At 51.5% G+C, this 17,605-nt stretch overlaps 1 protein-coding gene across 4 annotated transcripts in view; it reads left to right on the forward strand.

The window, feature by feature from the left end:
- SCRIB (scribble planar cell polarity protein) overlaps positions 1-17,605 on the forward strand; it is a 141,551-nt gene that overhangs the window by 75,838 nt on the left and 48,108 nt on the right. For all 4 annotated transcript variants that reach the window (XM_066571285.1, XM_066571286.1, XM_066571287.1 and 1 more), the window contains exons 21-26: positions 3,811-4,056; positions 5,314-5,424; positions 8,544-8,720; positions 10,309-10,425; positions 12,942-13,130; positions 17,485-17,604. In XM_066571285.1, the coding sequence (XP_066427382.1) occupies positions 3,811-4,056; positions 5,314-5,424; positions 8,544-8,720; positions 10,309-10,425; positions 12,942-13,130; positions 17,485-17,604 (960 nt within the window). The remainder of the gene's footprint in view (positions 1-3,810; positions 4,057-5,313; positions 5,425-8,543; positions 8,721-10,308; positions 10,426-12,941; positions 13,131-17,484; position 17,605) is intronic.

Here is a 17,605-nt window from a genome sequence, read left to right on the forward strand (position 1 = left end):
GGGTCTCCCCTGAGTTAACACCCCTCAACAGGCCCCAGTGACTGTCACTCATTCCCTGTGTTCCTGTGGCTCTTGGGACTCATTTTGGGGGGAAGACACTGGCCAGGAACTGGTGGGGGAGTGCTGCAGAGCTGGAGCTGTGGGATGGGAATCCAGCAGGGAGGGTGCAGGACTGGGAGCAGTTGCTAAGGGCAGCTGATTTTTTTGGGACTGGGAAGAAAACTGACATTGGAGAGATGTAGGATAGTGGGAGGTGACACGTGAGTCCCAATGATGCAGTGTGACCCCTTAGAGACTTGCCAGGATAATGTAATTCCCTGGCACACAGAGAAACATGTGGAGCAGGGAATTAGATTATCAGACACTGTCCCTTCCCCATGGCACTCAGAGGGCCATGCTGCATGGCTGGCCTTGCTCTCCAGCCAGATAAAGGCCATGGAAAATCAGCTGCCCCAAAAGCTGGGTAGCCACCAGGATTCCAGGTAGGGGAGAGTTACTGGGTGAAATGCTCCAGGGGCTGTTACATTTGAGACAGCCCTGACTCCTGGAGTCCTGTGCCCTGGCCCCTGCTCTGCTGTGCCCTCCTGGCCTGACCCCATCTGAGCACTCTCCTCCTCTCAGGGGCAGGAAAGCAGCAGAGGGGATGTGAGAAATGAGAGTGCTGCAGCAGCTCTGTGTGTGCAGTGTCACACCGTCAGAGCAAGGCTTGGCTTGGAAGGGGCCTCAAAGATCATCTTGTTCCCTCTCATTGAGCATGCTTGGCCTTGATGTGGTGATAGAACCAAAGAGCCAAGTCTCTGCTGGCTGTTGCCTTTGTTAACCATCAGAAGACCCCAGGAATCCTCCCTTCCCAATCCCCTGCACACAGAGCTGCTGCTTTCCCTGCTCCAGCTGCAGCCCTCAGCAGGGCAAAGTGCAGGCTCCAGATGTGGAACACAGGGCAGACACAGCCGGTCCCAGACCACCGGGGCAGGACAGGGCAGTGCCCTTCCAGGTGCACACCTGAGCACAGGTGGTGCCCACAGGGCAGGAGCACAGCCTGGTGCTGCCTCTGGCTCACCAGGGTTCAGCTTGCTGGGGGATGGCACAAATCTTCCCTCCTTCCCTCACTCAGCCCAGTCAGGGCTCCTGCCTGCTCCAGCAAACAGGGCTTCCAGGCTCTCTGGTCACCCCCAAACCTTCCATCCAGCCTCTGCTCCAGCAAACAGGGCTTCCAGGCTCTCTGGTCTCCCCCAAACGTTCCATCCAGCCTCTGCTCCAGCAAACAGGGCTTCCAGGCTCTCTGGTCACACCCAAGGCTCTTTGGTCACACCCAAGCCTTTCATCCAGCCTCTGGGCCACCTCTTGAGTCTTCCCATGTTTTGGATTCCTACTTGCTGGCCATTCCAGCTTGAGTTTTACCAGCAGCTGTGCACATGTGCCCTGAACAGAGTGAGCTGGCCCAGTAAATACAGAATGTGGGGAGAGGCAGAGCAGATGTGCACTCAGGCCCAGGGCTTGGCCACACCAGCACTGACCAGCAGCCTCCTGTTCTCCCTTGTATTTCTCTGTGCTTGTTCTTCACCTCCAGTCCTCTTCCTGTTCTGCTAAACGTCCCATAACAAGTGCTGCATATTCCCAAACACCTCCTTCAAGCTTCCTGCAGCCACTGGGCCCTTTCCTGCAAGAGATGTGCTGAGACAGCCCCTCATAATCTCCATTTCTTCTGCAGACTGGTTGTCAGGTCTGGTCACGCTTCGCTAATATGGTGATTCCTTTGTGTGATTGCTTTTGGTGACTCTTTGAGGGTCCATGTGCTGATTCCTTTGTGTGATTGCTTTTGGTGACTCTTTGAGGGTCCATGTGCTGATTCCTTTGTGTGATTGCCTTTGGTGACTCTTTGAGGGTCCATGTGCTGATTCCTTTGTGTGATTGCTTTTGGTGACTCTTTGAGGGTCCATGTGCTGATTCCTTTGTGTGATTGCTTTTGGTGACTCTTTGAGGGTCCATGTGCTGATTCCTTTGTGTGATTGCTTTTGGTGACTCTTTGAGGGTCCATGTGCTGATTCCTTTGTGTGATTGCTTTTGGTGACTCTTTGAGGGTCCATGTGCTGATTCCTTTGTGTGATTGCTTTTGGTGACTCTTTGAGGGTCCATGTGCTGATTCCTTTGTGTGATTGCCTTTGGTGACTCTTTGAGGGTCCATGTGCTGATTCCTTTGTGTGATTGCTTTTGGTGACTCTTTGAGGGTCCATGTGCTGATTCCTTTGTGTGATTGCCTTTGGTGACTCTTTGAGGGTCCATGTGCTGATTCCTTTGTGTGATTGCCTTTGGTGACTCTTTGAGGGTCCATGTGCTGATTCCTTTGTGTGATTGCCTTTGGTGACTCTTTGAGGGTCCATGTGCTGATTCCTTTGTGTGATTGCTTTTGGTGACTCTTTGAGGGTCCATGTGCTGATTCCTTTGTGTGATTGCCTTTGGTGACTCTTTGAGGGTCCATGTGCTGATTCCTTTGTGTGATTGCCTTTGGTGACTCTTGGAGGGTCCATGTGCTGATTCCTTTGTGTGATTGCCTTTGGTGACTCTTTGGGGTGTCTGAGCCATGTGTCTGTTACCTGCACTCCCTTAGGGGCTGTGCACCTGTGTGGTTCATTTGTCACCTTTCCTGCTTGGTGCCCTGTCCTGTGCTCAGCAGCCACTGCCCAGGTCCCTCTCATCCTTCCTCTTCCTGGGGCACGTGCCAGCTGCTGCCCTGGCATCCTTCTGGTTCATGCCAGGGGTGTCCTTTGGGGACAGTGCTCTCGGCAGAGGTGACACTGGGCAGTTCCCAGGACAGCACTGGGCTGTCCTAATGACAGCAGTACCCACAGCTATGGGTGGGACAGGGTGCTGGGAGGGTCACAGGGGGTCTGGACAAAGCCCTGCATGCCAGCTTAGTCCAGAAACTGCTCTCTGGGGAGGAGCTGGGGAGTTACAATAATATTTCTGGGGATCAGGCACTGGGGAGTTGGCCTACAAAGCCCAGTTGCTGTGACTGTTACAGTCATGTTGTTATTTCATGAGCTGATCAAAGCCCATCTTGGCAGCTCCTTTTTTCATGTCCTCTTTGTTCATTTTGGAAAGCTTTTCCAGAACCTAATGGCTAGAAACCTTTTGATTTTCAGCTTTTTCCTGTCTAGTTTTGTTGTTCTGTCTGTGTTCTCTCAGCTCAGTTTCTGCCCCTTCTACATCCATGGAAAACAGTCACGTCCTTTGAGTTTCTAGGGAGGCAGTTTTAAATCTGAATTTTGTAGGAAAGGCTCTCTGTTCTTTCACATCTCCCTGTACCTGGGGTCACTTTTAAAGCCTTAGAGCTGGCTACCATGCCCTTGCCCAGCATGGGCAGCCAGTGGAGCAGTGAGCAGTGACAGGTCCTGTCAGCCACCAAATCCTGCCCGTGGTGTCCGTGTCAGGGCTTTGGGTGACAGATGAGGGCAGGTGCCTCAGTGACACGGCAGCAGCTGCTTCTGCACGTGCCTGTGTCGTGGCACTGCCGCTGGAAGTCTCTGTTTTGCTTCTCCCACACGGAAGTCTCTGTTTTGCTTCTCCCACACGGAGACATTTGCTGAGGCAGGTGGAACATCACCCCTGGCCTGTGTGATCCCCTGGAGCACCGTGTCAGGTGTGCAGGGAACGGGAAAAGGGGCAGGAGAGCCGAGCAGGAAGGGAACTGGGATCAGTGGGAATTCCCAGGTGCCTGTGCCCCTTTGCCAGGTCGGAGGGAGCTCTGGGGCACAGGTGCCAGCAGGACAGGGCTCCCGGGGCTCGGCCCTGACGCCAGCTTTGTTCCAGATCAATGGGGTAGACATGACAGAAGCCAGGCATGATCAGGCCGTAGCGCTGCTTACCGCAGCCTCCCCCACCATCGTGCTGCTGGTGGAGAGAGAGGGCAGGGCAGAGGAGCAGCCCGGCGAGGGGGGCTCGCCCCGAGCCCGCATGCACTCCCCGCCACCACCACCGGGACCCGGGGACAGCCCGCCCGAGGAGACGCCCAGGAACCACCTGTGCAAGGGGCTGGAGGACCAGTACCCCATCGAGGTGAGCTTGGTGTAATCCTGAAAGATAGGTGTGGGATGGGGACCAGCCTGGAGGGTTATTGGGGGCTGGAGGATCAGTACCCCATCGAGGTGAGCACCATGTAATCCTGAAAGATGGGTGTGGGTTGGGGATCGGCCTGGAGGGTTATTGGGGGCTGGAGGATCAGTACCCCATCGAGGTGAGCTTGGCTTGGGGGCACAGGGTAATCCTGAAAGATGGGTGTTGGGATGGGGACTGGCCTGGTGGGTTATTGGGGGCTGGAGGTGTCGTTTAGAAAGGATTGGGGTGAAGGGACCTGGAAGCCAGACCCACCCCTTGCCATGGGCTGGGGCACCTTCCACTAGCACAGCTTGCTTCAGGCCCTGTCCAGCCTGGCCTTGAATGCCCCAGGGATGGGGCAGCCACAGCTTCCCCAGGCAACCACTGCCAGGGCCTGGAAGGATTTCTCCCCAGTATCCCACCTAACCCTGCCCACTTTCAGAGAGAACCTATTCCCTCTTGTGTGAGCTTGGCTTTGGGGGCATGGTGTAATCCTGAAAGATGGGTGTTGGGATGGGGACTGGCCTGGTGGGTTATTGGGGGCTGGAGGATCAGTACCCCATCGAGGTGAGCTTGGCTTGGGGGCACAGGGTAATCCTGAAAGATGGGTGTGGGATGGGGACTGGCCTGGAGGGTTATTGGGGGCTGGAGGATCAGTACCCCATCGAGGTGAGCACGGGGTAATCCTGAAAGATGGGTGTGGGATGGGGACTGGCCTGGTGGGTTACTGGGGGCTGGAGGTGTCATTATGGAAAGGCTTGGGGTGGAGGGATCTGAAAGCCAGACCCGCCCCCTGCCATGGGCGGGGACAGCTTCCCCTAGCCCAGCTTGCTTCAAGCCCTGTCCAACCTGGCCTTGAAAATTTCCAGGGATGAGGCAGCCACAGCTTCTGGAGCACCCTGTACCAGGGCCTGCCCAGCCTCACAGGGAAGGAAGGATTTCTCCCCAGTATCCCATCTAACCCTGCCCACTCTCAGGTAGAACCTGTTCCCCCTTGGGTCACTCCAGGCCCTTGTCCAAAATCCCTCTCCAGCTCTCCTGGAGCCCCATTCCAGCTCTTCTCCAGGTTGTAGAGTCCCACATGGGGAGCCCCCTTGTCCCATGAGTGGTCACCTTGTGCTTACCCATGCAAAGAGCCCTGACTCCGTGTTTGTCAGTGTTTGTGGTCTCCAGGTGATCTCCTTCATTGTCTTTGACACTGCTTCTTGTTCCCTTCAGGAAATCCACCTGGTGAAAGCAGGGGGTCCCCTGGGCCTCAGCATCGTCGGGGGCAGTGACCACTCCAGCCATCCCTTTGGGATTCATGAGCCAGGTGTCTTCATCTCCAAGGTAGAGTCCCAGCAGAGCTGCTCTGGGTGTTCTGAGCTGTTGGTTATTGGCATTCAGGTGAGGGATTTGGATGTGAGTCCAGCTGTACAGGATGGATTTGTGAAATAAGGGCATAGGAGAGGGATGTGTGAAGGGTTATTTGTACTGCATGTGCTGCTGCTGCTGGAGCCATCTGAGGGCATGTAAAAGCCTCAGACCTTTCTAATCCATGCTGAACCCTTTGGAGGGATCCCAGTCAGCTTTTGAAATTGCTGGGTTCAGGTTGGCTTTAGTGAGTCCTGGGAAGATGCTGGCATTGCAGGAAGCCAGCCATTACTGGGAAGGTGCTGGTGGGACAGTGTGTGGCTGCTCTGATCCCATGTTCCCATTCCAGTGGTGATGCCATGCAGGGGCAGCACACACCTGGCCACTGGCTGCAGCCCATTCCCTCACAGTCCTGCACTTCCACGGGAATAGGGATGCTGGAGACAACCTCCCTGCAGAGCCCTTTCTGCTTCCTGACTGCTCTTGTCACTTGGAGGTGCTGAACCTGACTGCTCTGACACCTGTGGCAGGGTTCACACCTTGCTAAGGGCTGTTTGGAGTTCTAGGAGTGATGCCTGCCAGGCCTCTTCCTTGGTGTGCCCATGGTTTTTATTGCTGTGCATCAGCAGGTCAGTGGGGCAGGATTTGCTCTTCTCAAAGCCTGACTGACTCTTTCCCACCATCCCTACTTCCCACGTGCTCACAGATTTCACCCTTTCCTTGCTGACTCCTTTGTTTCACCAGGAAACAAAGGTTGTGGTGTTCAGCTCTCAGGAGCCCCTGTAGAGCACTGGGTGAGGACTGGAGCAGTCCTGGTGCTGTCAGTCCTGGTTACACTCACAGGCAAAATAATGGCAAGACTGGCACAGGATTGGCTCAGATTAAATTGGGAGTGTGAGAATAACATATGGAATAGCACTTCAAAGCACATCCCACTTCATTCTTTGCCAGTGCTGCCAGATGTGTCACCTCTTGGGGAATTTTGTCTGCAGAGAGGAGTCAGAACAGGCCTGCAGGGTGCTGGAGGATGCCTGGGGACACATTCACATCTCCAAGGACAGATGGACTGTCGTGGCTGAGACAGTCACAATATAAAGCAACACACTCCATTCTCAGAAGGCTTCAAACTGTTTTTATTATAGCATCCATGCTTTTTATACATTCTGTTGGGATCCCAGTTGTGGGTTTCTCTGGGTCTGGATTCAAGGTACTTGAGACAATAATTCATGTTCAGACTCAGCTGTTTATTATTTCTAATCAATAAAACAATCTCACTACTGTGAGTTCAGCACCTTTTCATTAGAAGGCACAAAATGGCCAACATTCTCTTGTTACAAGGGCTTTTAAGACTAAACTGTCCAATTAAGAAGTGACACCTAGATTATTTTCCCTTTTAACCCAAAAAATGATCCCAAAGAGCCCCCAATGTGGACTTTTCTGCCCAATTACAAAATGCTACCCAAACCCATGGAGAAGGAGGAAGAAGCAGCATGAAGAAGAAACCCAGGATGACACCCTGTGCCCTCCATCTTGCTGCCATCCACAACTCACTAAAAATCCCAAACCCTCAATTTCTCACCCAGTGACACACCTACGCTGCTCTCTATGATCCATTTCACGTTTTGTGGATTCTGGTCAATCTTGAAGTCCAGGAAACTTTCTCCATGAATGAGGGTCGGAGTCAGTGCTGCCCTGGGGGTCAGGACACCCCAGAGCAGACAGAGTGTGCTGTGGTGCACTGGGTGCTCTGGGTTTCCACAGCATTCTTACAAAACTCAGAAATTTACACTATACTCATTAATCACAAGAGACAAACAATGTGCCTATGTCACAGACATCTTTAATGAAAAATCCTTTCCTTAGGATTTTCCCTCCTGAGAAGCTGAGAGGCCTCAGGAACAAAATGTAAGCAATGGTTATCTGCTGCTGTGGAATGCAATAGGTGCATCTGGGATTGGTCTCGTGTGGTTGTTTCTAATTAATGGCCAATCACAGTCAGCTGGCTCAGACTCTCTGTCTGAGACACAAGCCTTTGTGATCATTCTTTCTTTTTCTATTCTTAGCCAGCCTTCTGATGAAATCCTTTCTTCTATTCTTTTAGTATAGTTTTAATATAATATATATCATAAAATAATAAATCAGCCTTCTGAAACATGGAGTCAGATCCTCATCTCTTCCCTCATCCTAAGAACCCTGTGAACACGGTCACATGCTCATTGGAACAGGCATTTGCAGATTTCTCTTATTTCTCCTTCTTTCCTTCTTAGTTTCTGCATCAACAGCCTTGGTAGGAAATTCTTTCAGGGATACCCATGGATCTTGTTACCAGGTGTCTTGGTTTGGATAGACAGGTGCCTGTTAAGGAAGGCAGGAGCCTCCCCTGAAATGCAGAATGTAAACCCTCCCCACCCCTCCCAATTGCTATAAATTTTAAATTAACGGGCTCTCAGGCAAAAATATGGGAGCAGGAAATAACGGTTCTTTAATAGGGAAGGAAAAAAATAAAAGGATAAAATAAACAATGCAGTACATGAGAACAACACTGCCAGAGTCAGAACCCAACCTGACACCCTGAGGGGTGTTGGTAGCAGTCCAATTGGAAATGTGGCTGCAGTCCTCCTGCAGTGCCAGGGGTGGTTCCATTGGAGCAAGGGGGATCTGTAGAGAAGGATGGATTCTGCCTCTGAAGATCCAGTGGAAGGAGAGGCAGCTGCTGTTCCTCTGGGGAATCCCATGGAGAAGCCGCGCTGGTGTCTCAAAACCTCTGGATTGTATCTGGGTAGCAATGCTTGGCTCCTCCCTCCGGACGGAGGATCTCACAAGGGGATGTTACAGTTCTTATCAGCCATGCAGGGACATTCCATAGCTGTTATCAGCAGATATCCCCTCCCTGAGGGAGGTGTGAATGTGGTCACTCAAAGAGAGAGATAAGGCAAACTGCCAGCTTGACAAAAGATAATCTGCCATACAGATGGGAATGGAAAACAGCTTGCATTGCATCTTCATCACCAGACTTCTCTCAGGCTGCCAGCAGTCTCTGTAAAGGCTCCTGCAGGGTGCCCAGCCCTTCTCAGGAGGCGTTGCTGTGTCCATAGGTGATCCCGCGGGGGCTGGCGTCGCGCAGCGGGCTCCGCGTCGGGGACAGGATCCTGGAGGTGAACGGCACCGACCTGCGCCACGCCACGCACCAGGAGGCCGTCAACGCCCTGCTCTGCAACAGCCAGGAGCTCAGCATGCTGGTCCGCAGGGACCCCCCTCCCCCTGGCATGCAGGTGGGCTCTGGGGCAGGCACCTGGGCAGCTCTCACTGGGGGAGGTCTGGGACAGGGGACAGCCAGAGTCCTGGGATTCCCTGCTCCTGACACCCTGGGCAGGGCTCTGGAGCAGGGCTCTGGGGCAGGCACCTGGGCAGCTCTCACTGGGGGAGGTCTGGGACAGGGGACAGCCAGAGTCCTGGGATTCCCTGCTCCTGACACCTTGGGCAGGGCTCTGGGGCAGGGCTCTGGGGCAGGGCTCTGGGGCAGGCACCTGGGGAGGTCTGGGATAGGGGACAGCCAGACTCCTGGGATTCCCTGCTCCTGACACCTTGGGCAGGGCTCTGGGGCAGGGCTCTGGGGCAGGCACCTGGGCAGCTCTCACCTGCGAGAGGTCTGGGATAGGGGACAGCCAGAGTCCTGGCTGGGATTTCCTGCTCTTGACACCCTAGGCAGGGCTCTGGAGCAGTCACAGGGGGTTCTGGGGCAGCTCTTACCTGGAGAGGTCTGGGATAGGATACAGCCAGACTCCTGGGATTCCCTGCTCCTGACACCTTGGGCAGGGCTCTGGGGCAGGGCTCTGGGGCAGGCACCTGGGGAGGTCTGGGACAGGGGACAGCCAGAGTCCTGGGATTCCCTGCTCCTGACACCTTGGGCAGGGCTCTGGGGCAGGCACCTGGGGAGGTCTCACCTGGGGGAGGTCTGGGATAGGGGACAGCCAGAGTCCTGGCTGGGATTTCCTGCTCCTGACACCTTAGGCAGGGGGGTTCTGGGGCAGCTCTTACCTGGGGAGGTCTGGGATAGGATACAGCCAGACTTCTGGCTGGGATTTTTCCTGCTCCTGACCCCCTGTGCAGGCTGGCCTAGAACAGAGGCTGGATGGAGCTAAAGAATAAAGTAGGGATTTAAAGTAGGGGTTAAAAATAAAGTAGATTTATTTGGAGACCTCAGTAGATCCACCTTGGGCAGCACAAGAGCCCAGCCAGGGCTACACCCAAGATGAACCAAAATGGTTACAAAAAATGGATGGCCAGTCCTCACACTTTTATAAGTTTTGGTCCATTAGCACATTGGAGCTAATTGTCCAATTACAGCTTTAGCCCATGAAGTCCCATCCTTGTTTTTCTCTCTCCAGCCCACGTTGTTTGTGCTCCTGGGCTGAGATTTGGATCATTTGTCCTTGGTGCCCAGCTGGAGCAGGAATTGTTTCGTCTCCCTGCTCTGTGCACAGAGCTCAGCATCCCCTGAGATGAAGCCCAGAGCCACACACTGAAGCAGCACAGAACCTGAAAAATAGAAAAGCTAAAATCTGAGGCACCACTCCTTTGGCAGAATCCAATCACTTTTAAGTGTGTCTCCAGCTGGGGCATGGTGAGGATCTCTTGCCGTGGCTGTGGTGACTCTGTCATCAGGGAACAGAAAAGGGCAGGTCCTCTCCAACAGGAATAAACTGACAAATGAGGGATGGAGCTATTCCCTATCCCTCATTCCCTATACCTGTACCTAATTCAGGCCCTTTTCAGGGCATTTAGAGCTGTGGTCACTCCCAGGAGTGTTCCCTCAGCTGAACTTAGCCCAGAAACAAGGAGACTCCTCTGTGTTTCCAGGAAATTTGCATTGAAAAGGCTCCAGGAGAGAAGCTGGGCATCAGCATCCGGGGTGGAGCCAAGGGCCATGCTGGCAATCCGTTTGATCCCACTGATGAGGGCATCTTCATCTCCAAGGTACCAGAGCACCACCCCTGCAGGCACTGCCAGGGAGGAGGGTGCTGCAATGTGCTCTCAGCTTTCACTGGCGCGCCATTCTGGAGGTTCTCCCTCCTGCAAAGGAGACAAATCCTTGTCCTTGCATTTTTCCTCCTCTACAGCAGCTTCACAGTTTCTTATTTTGCTTCCTGCTTGCCTTTACTTTGCTTTGTTTCTTCTCTTGTGTTTTTTTCTGTAGTGCAAGCCCACACATCTTTCCTTGTACCCACATTCCTGTGGTCCGCCTGTGTCTGTCCCTTCCTGCTCACTCAGACATGCAAGGAATCCCTAACCTTTTCTCCTGTGCCTTGCACTGTCTGTGTGACTTTGTTCCTTTTTTAGGTGACTGCTTGTGTCACACAAAATTCTCACATCAGTTTTCCTCCAGAAATTACATGTTTTTCTTGTTCAACTTATGCTTATCATTTCATGCTCCTCCCAACCCTTTCCAAAAAGTTTATATTGCTTTTTCTTCGCTGGCAGCAGAGCTCAGCAATGAGTGGTGTCATTTTGGTCTGGCTGATGACAAAGAGGACTCTGGGTGCTCACCTTTTTGTCACTGTTTTCCTTTTCAGCTGTTTTTCTGGGGGTAGAAACTGTGATGTGAGTTTTCCTCATGGCTGCAGACACTCTGTAATTGGCAGTCAGCCCTGATAACTGATAATTGGTTACTGCTAAGGCAAGGGAACATCCAGCATTTGTTGTTATGTGGCTGTAACTGTTTTATCTGAGTTCTAAAGATAAAAGAATAAATTCCCTCTTTGAGAGTGACAGTTGCATGTTCACCTGAGACATTTGTAACAGCAGGAAAAGAAAACCTGAGATTATTTTAACTGGCAGTGATTTTGAGAAGTTGGCTCTGGTTTGCTCCCCTGCAGCATTACAGGATTTAGGGGTGGAAGGTTCACAGTTTAGCCATGGCACAGAGTTGGTTTACCCCATCTCCCCTCCCTGTTTTTCCCAATACTTGTTGTTTTAGCCTGCAGAGAACCAAAATCCTGAACTTCCCTGCTCTCCCTTGAGCTAGGTTACTTCCCTCAGCCTCTCCTACCTGTCCTGTCCAGAGGGGTTTTCCTGCCTCTGCTTTTCCCTGGATATTTGTGGTAACCAGGAGACGAAGTTGTGCTTTTCCTCTTCTTCCTCTTTGCATGTCTGATCCCTGCCTCCTTCCTCCATAGTTTGTCTTCATTTGCATTTCCATTGTGTCTCTCTCCCAGCACAAAATGATTTCTCTTTCCATGAGACACATCATGATGTGACAGCTTTTCCTTCTCACCCGTCTCTTTCCTTGGTTACATGGAACCAAGAAGGCTTCTTCAGAAGGCTTCAAACTGTTTTTATTACAGCATGCATGCTTTTTATACATTCTGTCTATGGGGTACCAGTTGTGGCTTTCTCTGGTTCTGGATTGAAGGCACTTGAGATGGTAGTTCATGTTCGGACAGCAAATTTCAATTTCACCTTCTTTTATCTCACACAAAAAGATTCTTCCACACCTGTTCCCTCCACCAACCTGTACAGCTTCTTCCTGCTCTGCCCTCTCCATAGTTCTTGCAGATCCTCCCCCTGCTTGCAGCTGCAGGCTGTTGTCCCTGTCCCTATGTGTGCTGTCACCCCTCCCTGTCCCCAGGCTCTTGTGTCCCCTCTGAGCTGCTGCAGTGGCCTCTGATGTAAGAGCCTAAATGAGAGATGCAGGACTCCAGGCAGCTCTCCAAAATGCAGTTTATTGTATCCAAAATGCAGTTTATTGTATCCAAAATGCAGTTTATTGTATCCAAAATGCAGTTTGTTGATCCAAAATGCAGTTTATTGTATCCAAAATGCAGTTTATTGTATCCAAAATGCAGTTTATTCCATCCAAGAGGTTACAGCAGTCCAGGGTCGTGGGTGACAGAGCTGTGCCTACAGATGTCAGCTCCAGCTGCAGGCAGGCCTGGAGGCCCTTTGGTTTAGGTTACATTGCATTCTATACTTTTCTCTTGGTTACAATGCATTATATGCTTTTCTTTGCTGAGCATCTTAATACAGTAGAACCAATCTATACCTTAACTATTATCTATAGCCTATCATAACTACCATGATTACCATATTGATGTTACTATTCTCCAATCACTAAAAGTTAGTACATTACAGATTCAGCTAGAAGTTGTTTTTCAGGTTTCTTGCAGTGGAAAATTCTGAGACCTTTTTTCTACTTGCAACATTTGCTGATTTGTTTGCCTGTGCTCTCTTTCTGCTTGGTAAAAACATCTTCTTGTTTGAGGTGGGTTTATCCTTTGCTCTAAGGCATTAAACCCCTTCTAACTAACACACCCTTTGCCTCCTTGGTTATCCAGTAAGACTGGCTCAGCAATTCTTTTCTTCTATATCAAAACTTGCTTCCATCTCTATTCCTTCATCAGACTCAACATTTAAAAATCTTTCTGCTAAGCATCCATATCGGTGAGGCTTCCTTGTAAGACTTTCATCCTTCCCAACACCCTGGTGTGTTGCAGGTGAGCTCCTCGGGGGCTGCAGCCCGGGACGGCCGCCTGCAGGTGGGGATGAGGATCCTGGAGGTGAACCACCAGAGCCTGCTGGGCATGACGCACACCGAGGCCGTGCAGGTGCTGCGCGCCGTGGGCGACGCGCTGCTCGTGCTGGTCTGCGATGGCTTCGACCCCAGGGCTGCTGCTGCCATCGAGGTGAGGCTGCAGGGCAGGGCTGGGGCCACCAGGGTCACCCACGGGGATCCCAGCAGGGCTGGGTGCCAGCTGTAGCACCATGGAATCCCAGTGAGGCTGGGTGCCAGCCTGGATCCCAGTGAGGCTGGGTGCCAGCTGTAGCACCATGGATCCCAGTGAGGCTGGGTGCCAGCCTGGATCCCAGCAGGGCTGGGTGCCAGCTGTAGCACCATGGATCCCAGCAGGGCTGGGTGCCAGCCTGGATCCCAGTGAGGCTGGGTGCCAGCCTGGATCCCAGCGAGGCTGGGTGCCAGCTATAGCACCATGGATCCCAGCAGGGCTGGGTGCCAGCTGTAGCACCATGGATCCCAGCAGGGCTGGGTGCCAGCTGTAGCACCATGGATCCCAGTGAGGCTGGGTGCCAGCTATAGCACCATGGATCCCAGTGAGGCTGGGTGCCAGCCTGGATCCCAGCAAGGCTGGGTGCCAGCTGTAGCACCATGGATCCCAGTGAGGCTGGTTGCCAGCCTGGATCCCAGTGAGGCTGGGTGCCAGCTGTAGCACCATGGATCCCAGTGAGGCTGGGTGCAAGCATGGATCCCAGTGAGGCTGGGTGCCAGCTGTAGCACCATGGACCCCAGTGAGGCTGGGTGCCAGCTGTAGCACCATGGATCCCAGTGAGGCTGGGTGCAAGCATGGATCCCAGTGAGGCTGGGTGCCAGCTATAGCACCATGGATCCCAGCAGGGCTGGGTGCCAGCTGTAGCACCATGGATCCCAGTGAGGCTGGGTGCCAGCCTGGATCCCAGTGAGGCTGGGTGCCAGCTGTAGCACCATGGATCCCAGTGAGGCTGGGTGCCAGCCTGGATCCCAGCAGGGCTGGGTGCCAGCTGTAGCACCATGGATCCCAGTGAGGCTGGGTGCCAGCCTGGATCCCAGTGAGGCTGGGTGCCAGCTGTAGCACCATGGATCCCAGTGAGGCTGGGTGCCAGCCTGGATCCCAGCAGGGCTGGGTGCCAGCTGGAGCAGTGTAGGGTTTAGATGGGAGATGCTGGTACCTATTTATAGTGAAACAAGGCTACCTCCTCTCAAGTTTCTGTGGTTGAAATGGCTCCCAAGGTGTTAGAAAGTCGTTTTCCTCCAGCTCCACAACCGAAGAAGAAGTTGAGATTTGTCAGTTCCAGGTTGTTTATTTTCTCTTATCTATTACATTCTTTCTCTGACCCACTGAGATCTGTCCAGCAGGTTGGGTTGTGGCACAGTCCCTGCCCTTGGGATGGTGTTCGTTTTTTATACTAAGAACTACGTGTGCTTTATTTACAATAATTTTGCAATACCTATCACCTATGTTAGTCTGTCTCTATTCTAAACCAATCCAGAAGTGTCACTGTCACAGCAGAAGATAGAGGACAAGAAGAAGGACAGGACATGCCCAGATTCCTCCATCTTGCCTCTTGAACCCCCATTCTAAACCCCCAAAATTCTACTTTTTCACCCTGTGACAAATTAACTATCATTCTACTCAAACCCTTGTGGCTTGTAACTCTTCACACTCCATGGGTTAAAATCCAAGGCACAGGAGTTTGTGACTCCGTGCCAAGGTCTCTGAGCCCCTTGCCAGGGTCTCGAGTCCTCCAGGGCAGCCAGAGGAATGTCCTGGGTTCTGACAACTGAGCAGGGAATGATTGGCATCTGACTCCAAGGCTTTGGAATGCTGAACACTCACTTTATTAAAACTATACTATGTTACATTATACAATATTAAAGAGAGATACTATACTATATCATACTAACTACTGAAAAACTCCTGACTGTCTGTCAACAGCCAGGACACAGCTTTGACCCAATAGGCCAATTAATACAATCAGCACCAGAATCCAATTACCAAATTCCTTCAGGTAAACAACCTTCCCAACATATTCCATGTGTGCAAAACACCAGGAGCAGCAAGCAGAGATAGAAATTGTTTTCCCTCTGTGCTTCTCCAGGAAAACACCTGAGAGAGGAAATTATGTCTTTGTTCAGAGACTGTGAATGCCACACCTGTTCCCTGGGTGGTGTTCACAGGGGTCCCCGGAGAGGGAAGAGACAAGGATCTGATTCCATGTTTCAGAAGGCTGATTTATTATTTTATGATATATATTATATTAAAACTATACCAAAAGAATAGAAGAAAGGATTTCATCAGAAGGCTTGCAAAGAATAGAAAAGGAAAGAGATGGAATGATAATAAAATCTTGTGATTGACCAGACAGCCTGATACAGCTGGGCTGTGATTGGCCATTAATTAGAAACAGCCACATGAGACCGATCCCAGATGCACCTGTTGCATTCCACAGCAGCAGATAACCATTGCTTACATTTTGTTTCTGAGGCCTCTCGGCTTCTCAGGAGAAAAGATCCTAAGGAAAGGATTTTTCATGAAAGATGTCTGTGACAATTGCCCAGTAAGCATCTCCTGTGGAAAAGCTGTGTGGGTAAATGTTCAGGCAAGGGAGTCAGGTGCACACACCACACTCACCATGGCTGGCTCAGCAAAGAGAGGCAGAAGGGCCTTTTGCGGGGTCAGTTCCAGCAAAGGTTTATTGCAGCACACAGAAGGGAAATCAGAGACAAAGGACAAGACCATATGCTCTGCACGAGGTTTATTGTCACTGTGGTATTAGGGACAGGTGAATGAGGTGGCACAGACCCCTGCGTTCTCCCAAGTTTATTAGACAGCACACGTTCTTTTATAGACAGTTCTGACAAAGCTGGGCCTGGTTGGTCCCCACTCAACACCCCTCACCTCACTGGCTAATTAGGAACAACAAATCTTGTACACTTCTCACAAGTAAACAACACGTTCAAGCTGCAGAGATTAAGGACTGTTTTAATTCTTCCTCTGAGCTTTCTCAAAACTTCCCAGAGCAATTCCTGGGAAAGTTTATTTGACTCTATCTCTGACCAGACTGTCAGCATCCACAGGTTTAGGTAGGGGCAGCTATGGGGACAGGGCAAAGAGCATTGGCCTACAGGGAGGACAGGGCTGACCACCAGGGATACCACAACTGTCACAGACATCTTTCATGAAAAATCCTTTCCTTAGGATTTTTCCTCCTGAGAAGCTGAGAGGCCTCAGGAACAAAATGTAACCAATGGTTATCTGCTGCTGTGGAATGCAACAGGAACAAAATGTAAGCAATGGTTATCTGCTGCTGTGGAATGCAACAGGTGCATCTGGGATTGGTCTCATGTGGTTGTTTGTAATTAATGGCCAATCACAGCTGGCTCGGACTCTCTGTCCGAGACACGAACCTTGGTTATCATTCCTTCCTATTCTATTCTTAGCCAGCCTTCTGATGAAATCTTTTCTTCTATTCTTTTAGCATAGTTTTAATGTAATATATATCATAAAATAATAAATCAGCCTTCTGAAACATGGAGTCAGATCCTCATCTCTTCCCTCATCCTTGGAGCCCTGTGAACACGGTCACACACAACCAATGATGGAACAGGGAAAGGAGAAACCACGAGATTTGGGACATATGGGGAGAGGAACTGGGGTGGATGCAAGGCTCCATGGAGGAGGAGCCCTTTCTGTCCACCTCGGTGGGGAGAAGTCTGTGGTGGGTTTTTCCAGGCAATGCCCTGAGGATTTCCCTGAGGGAGAAGGATTCAGGGGATTCCACACGTCACAGAATGCTGATTTTCCCCAAACTTCTGCTGTGGATTTGTTTGGTTTTTTGAGTTTCCAGGTTTCAAAGTCCGACCAATGATGTGAGCTGGAGGGGGTCTCCAGTCCAGAAAAGGAGTGGTCCCTCAGGACTGTCTTTCTCCTGCTGGTTCTAAAACTGTTCCACAATAGCACCACACTGAAAAAAATAAGTTTTCAAGCTCAATTTCACTCAACTATTTATGCCTACTTTTTCTTGGCCAGTGTTGCAATTACAATGAATGGTCTGGCTCTTTATTGGTGTTCATTGTTCCCCAGGGGTAGAACTTCCCTGGAGCAATCCCATGCCCTCTCAGATTTCTGCTTCCAAGGCTTAGCTAGTGAGCTTTTGTATTCTCCAGCAGAACATGAAGCCAGTCCCTGTTCACCTTATCCCCTTCTTGCACCTGGATCAGTTTGAATTCAGCTTACTTAGACCTTGGTTTCCTCAAACAATTGTCAGCCTAAATGGCAGGGATGGAGCTGGATGCTCTTCAGGTCCATTCCAAGCCAAACCAGTCTGGGATTCTATGGAACAAGGTTCCCAGTTGTTGGAAGAGTTCTGTGTCTGCCTTGCCTGGGGCTGTCCTGGTACTCTGTGTGTGGGAGGCTGGAACAGGGAGTTCCTGGGATGAATTCTGTGGCTCCCACCAGGTGTGATGATGTGCTGTTTGCTCTGCAGATGTCCCCAGGAATCATTGCCAACCCTTTTGCTGCTGGCATCGGGCGCAAGAACAGCCTGGAGAGCATCTCCTCCATCGACCGCGACCTGAGCCCCGAGGAGCTGGAGATCCTGCAGAAGG

This window comes from Molothrus aeneus, unplaced genomic scaffold (assembly GCF_037042795.1).
Source record: "Molothrus aeneus isolate 106 unplaced genomic scaffold, BPBGC_Maene_1.0 scaffold_43, whole genome shotgun sequence".
Lineage (NCBI taxonomy): Eukaryota > Metazoa > Chordata > Aves > Passeriformes > Icteridae > Molothrus > Molothrus aeneus.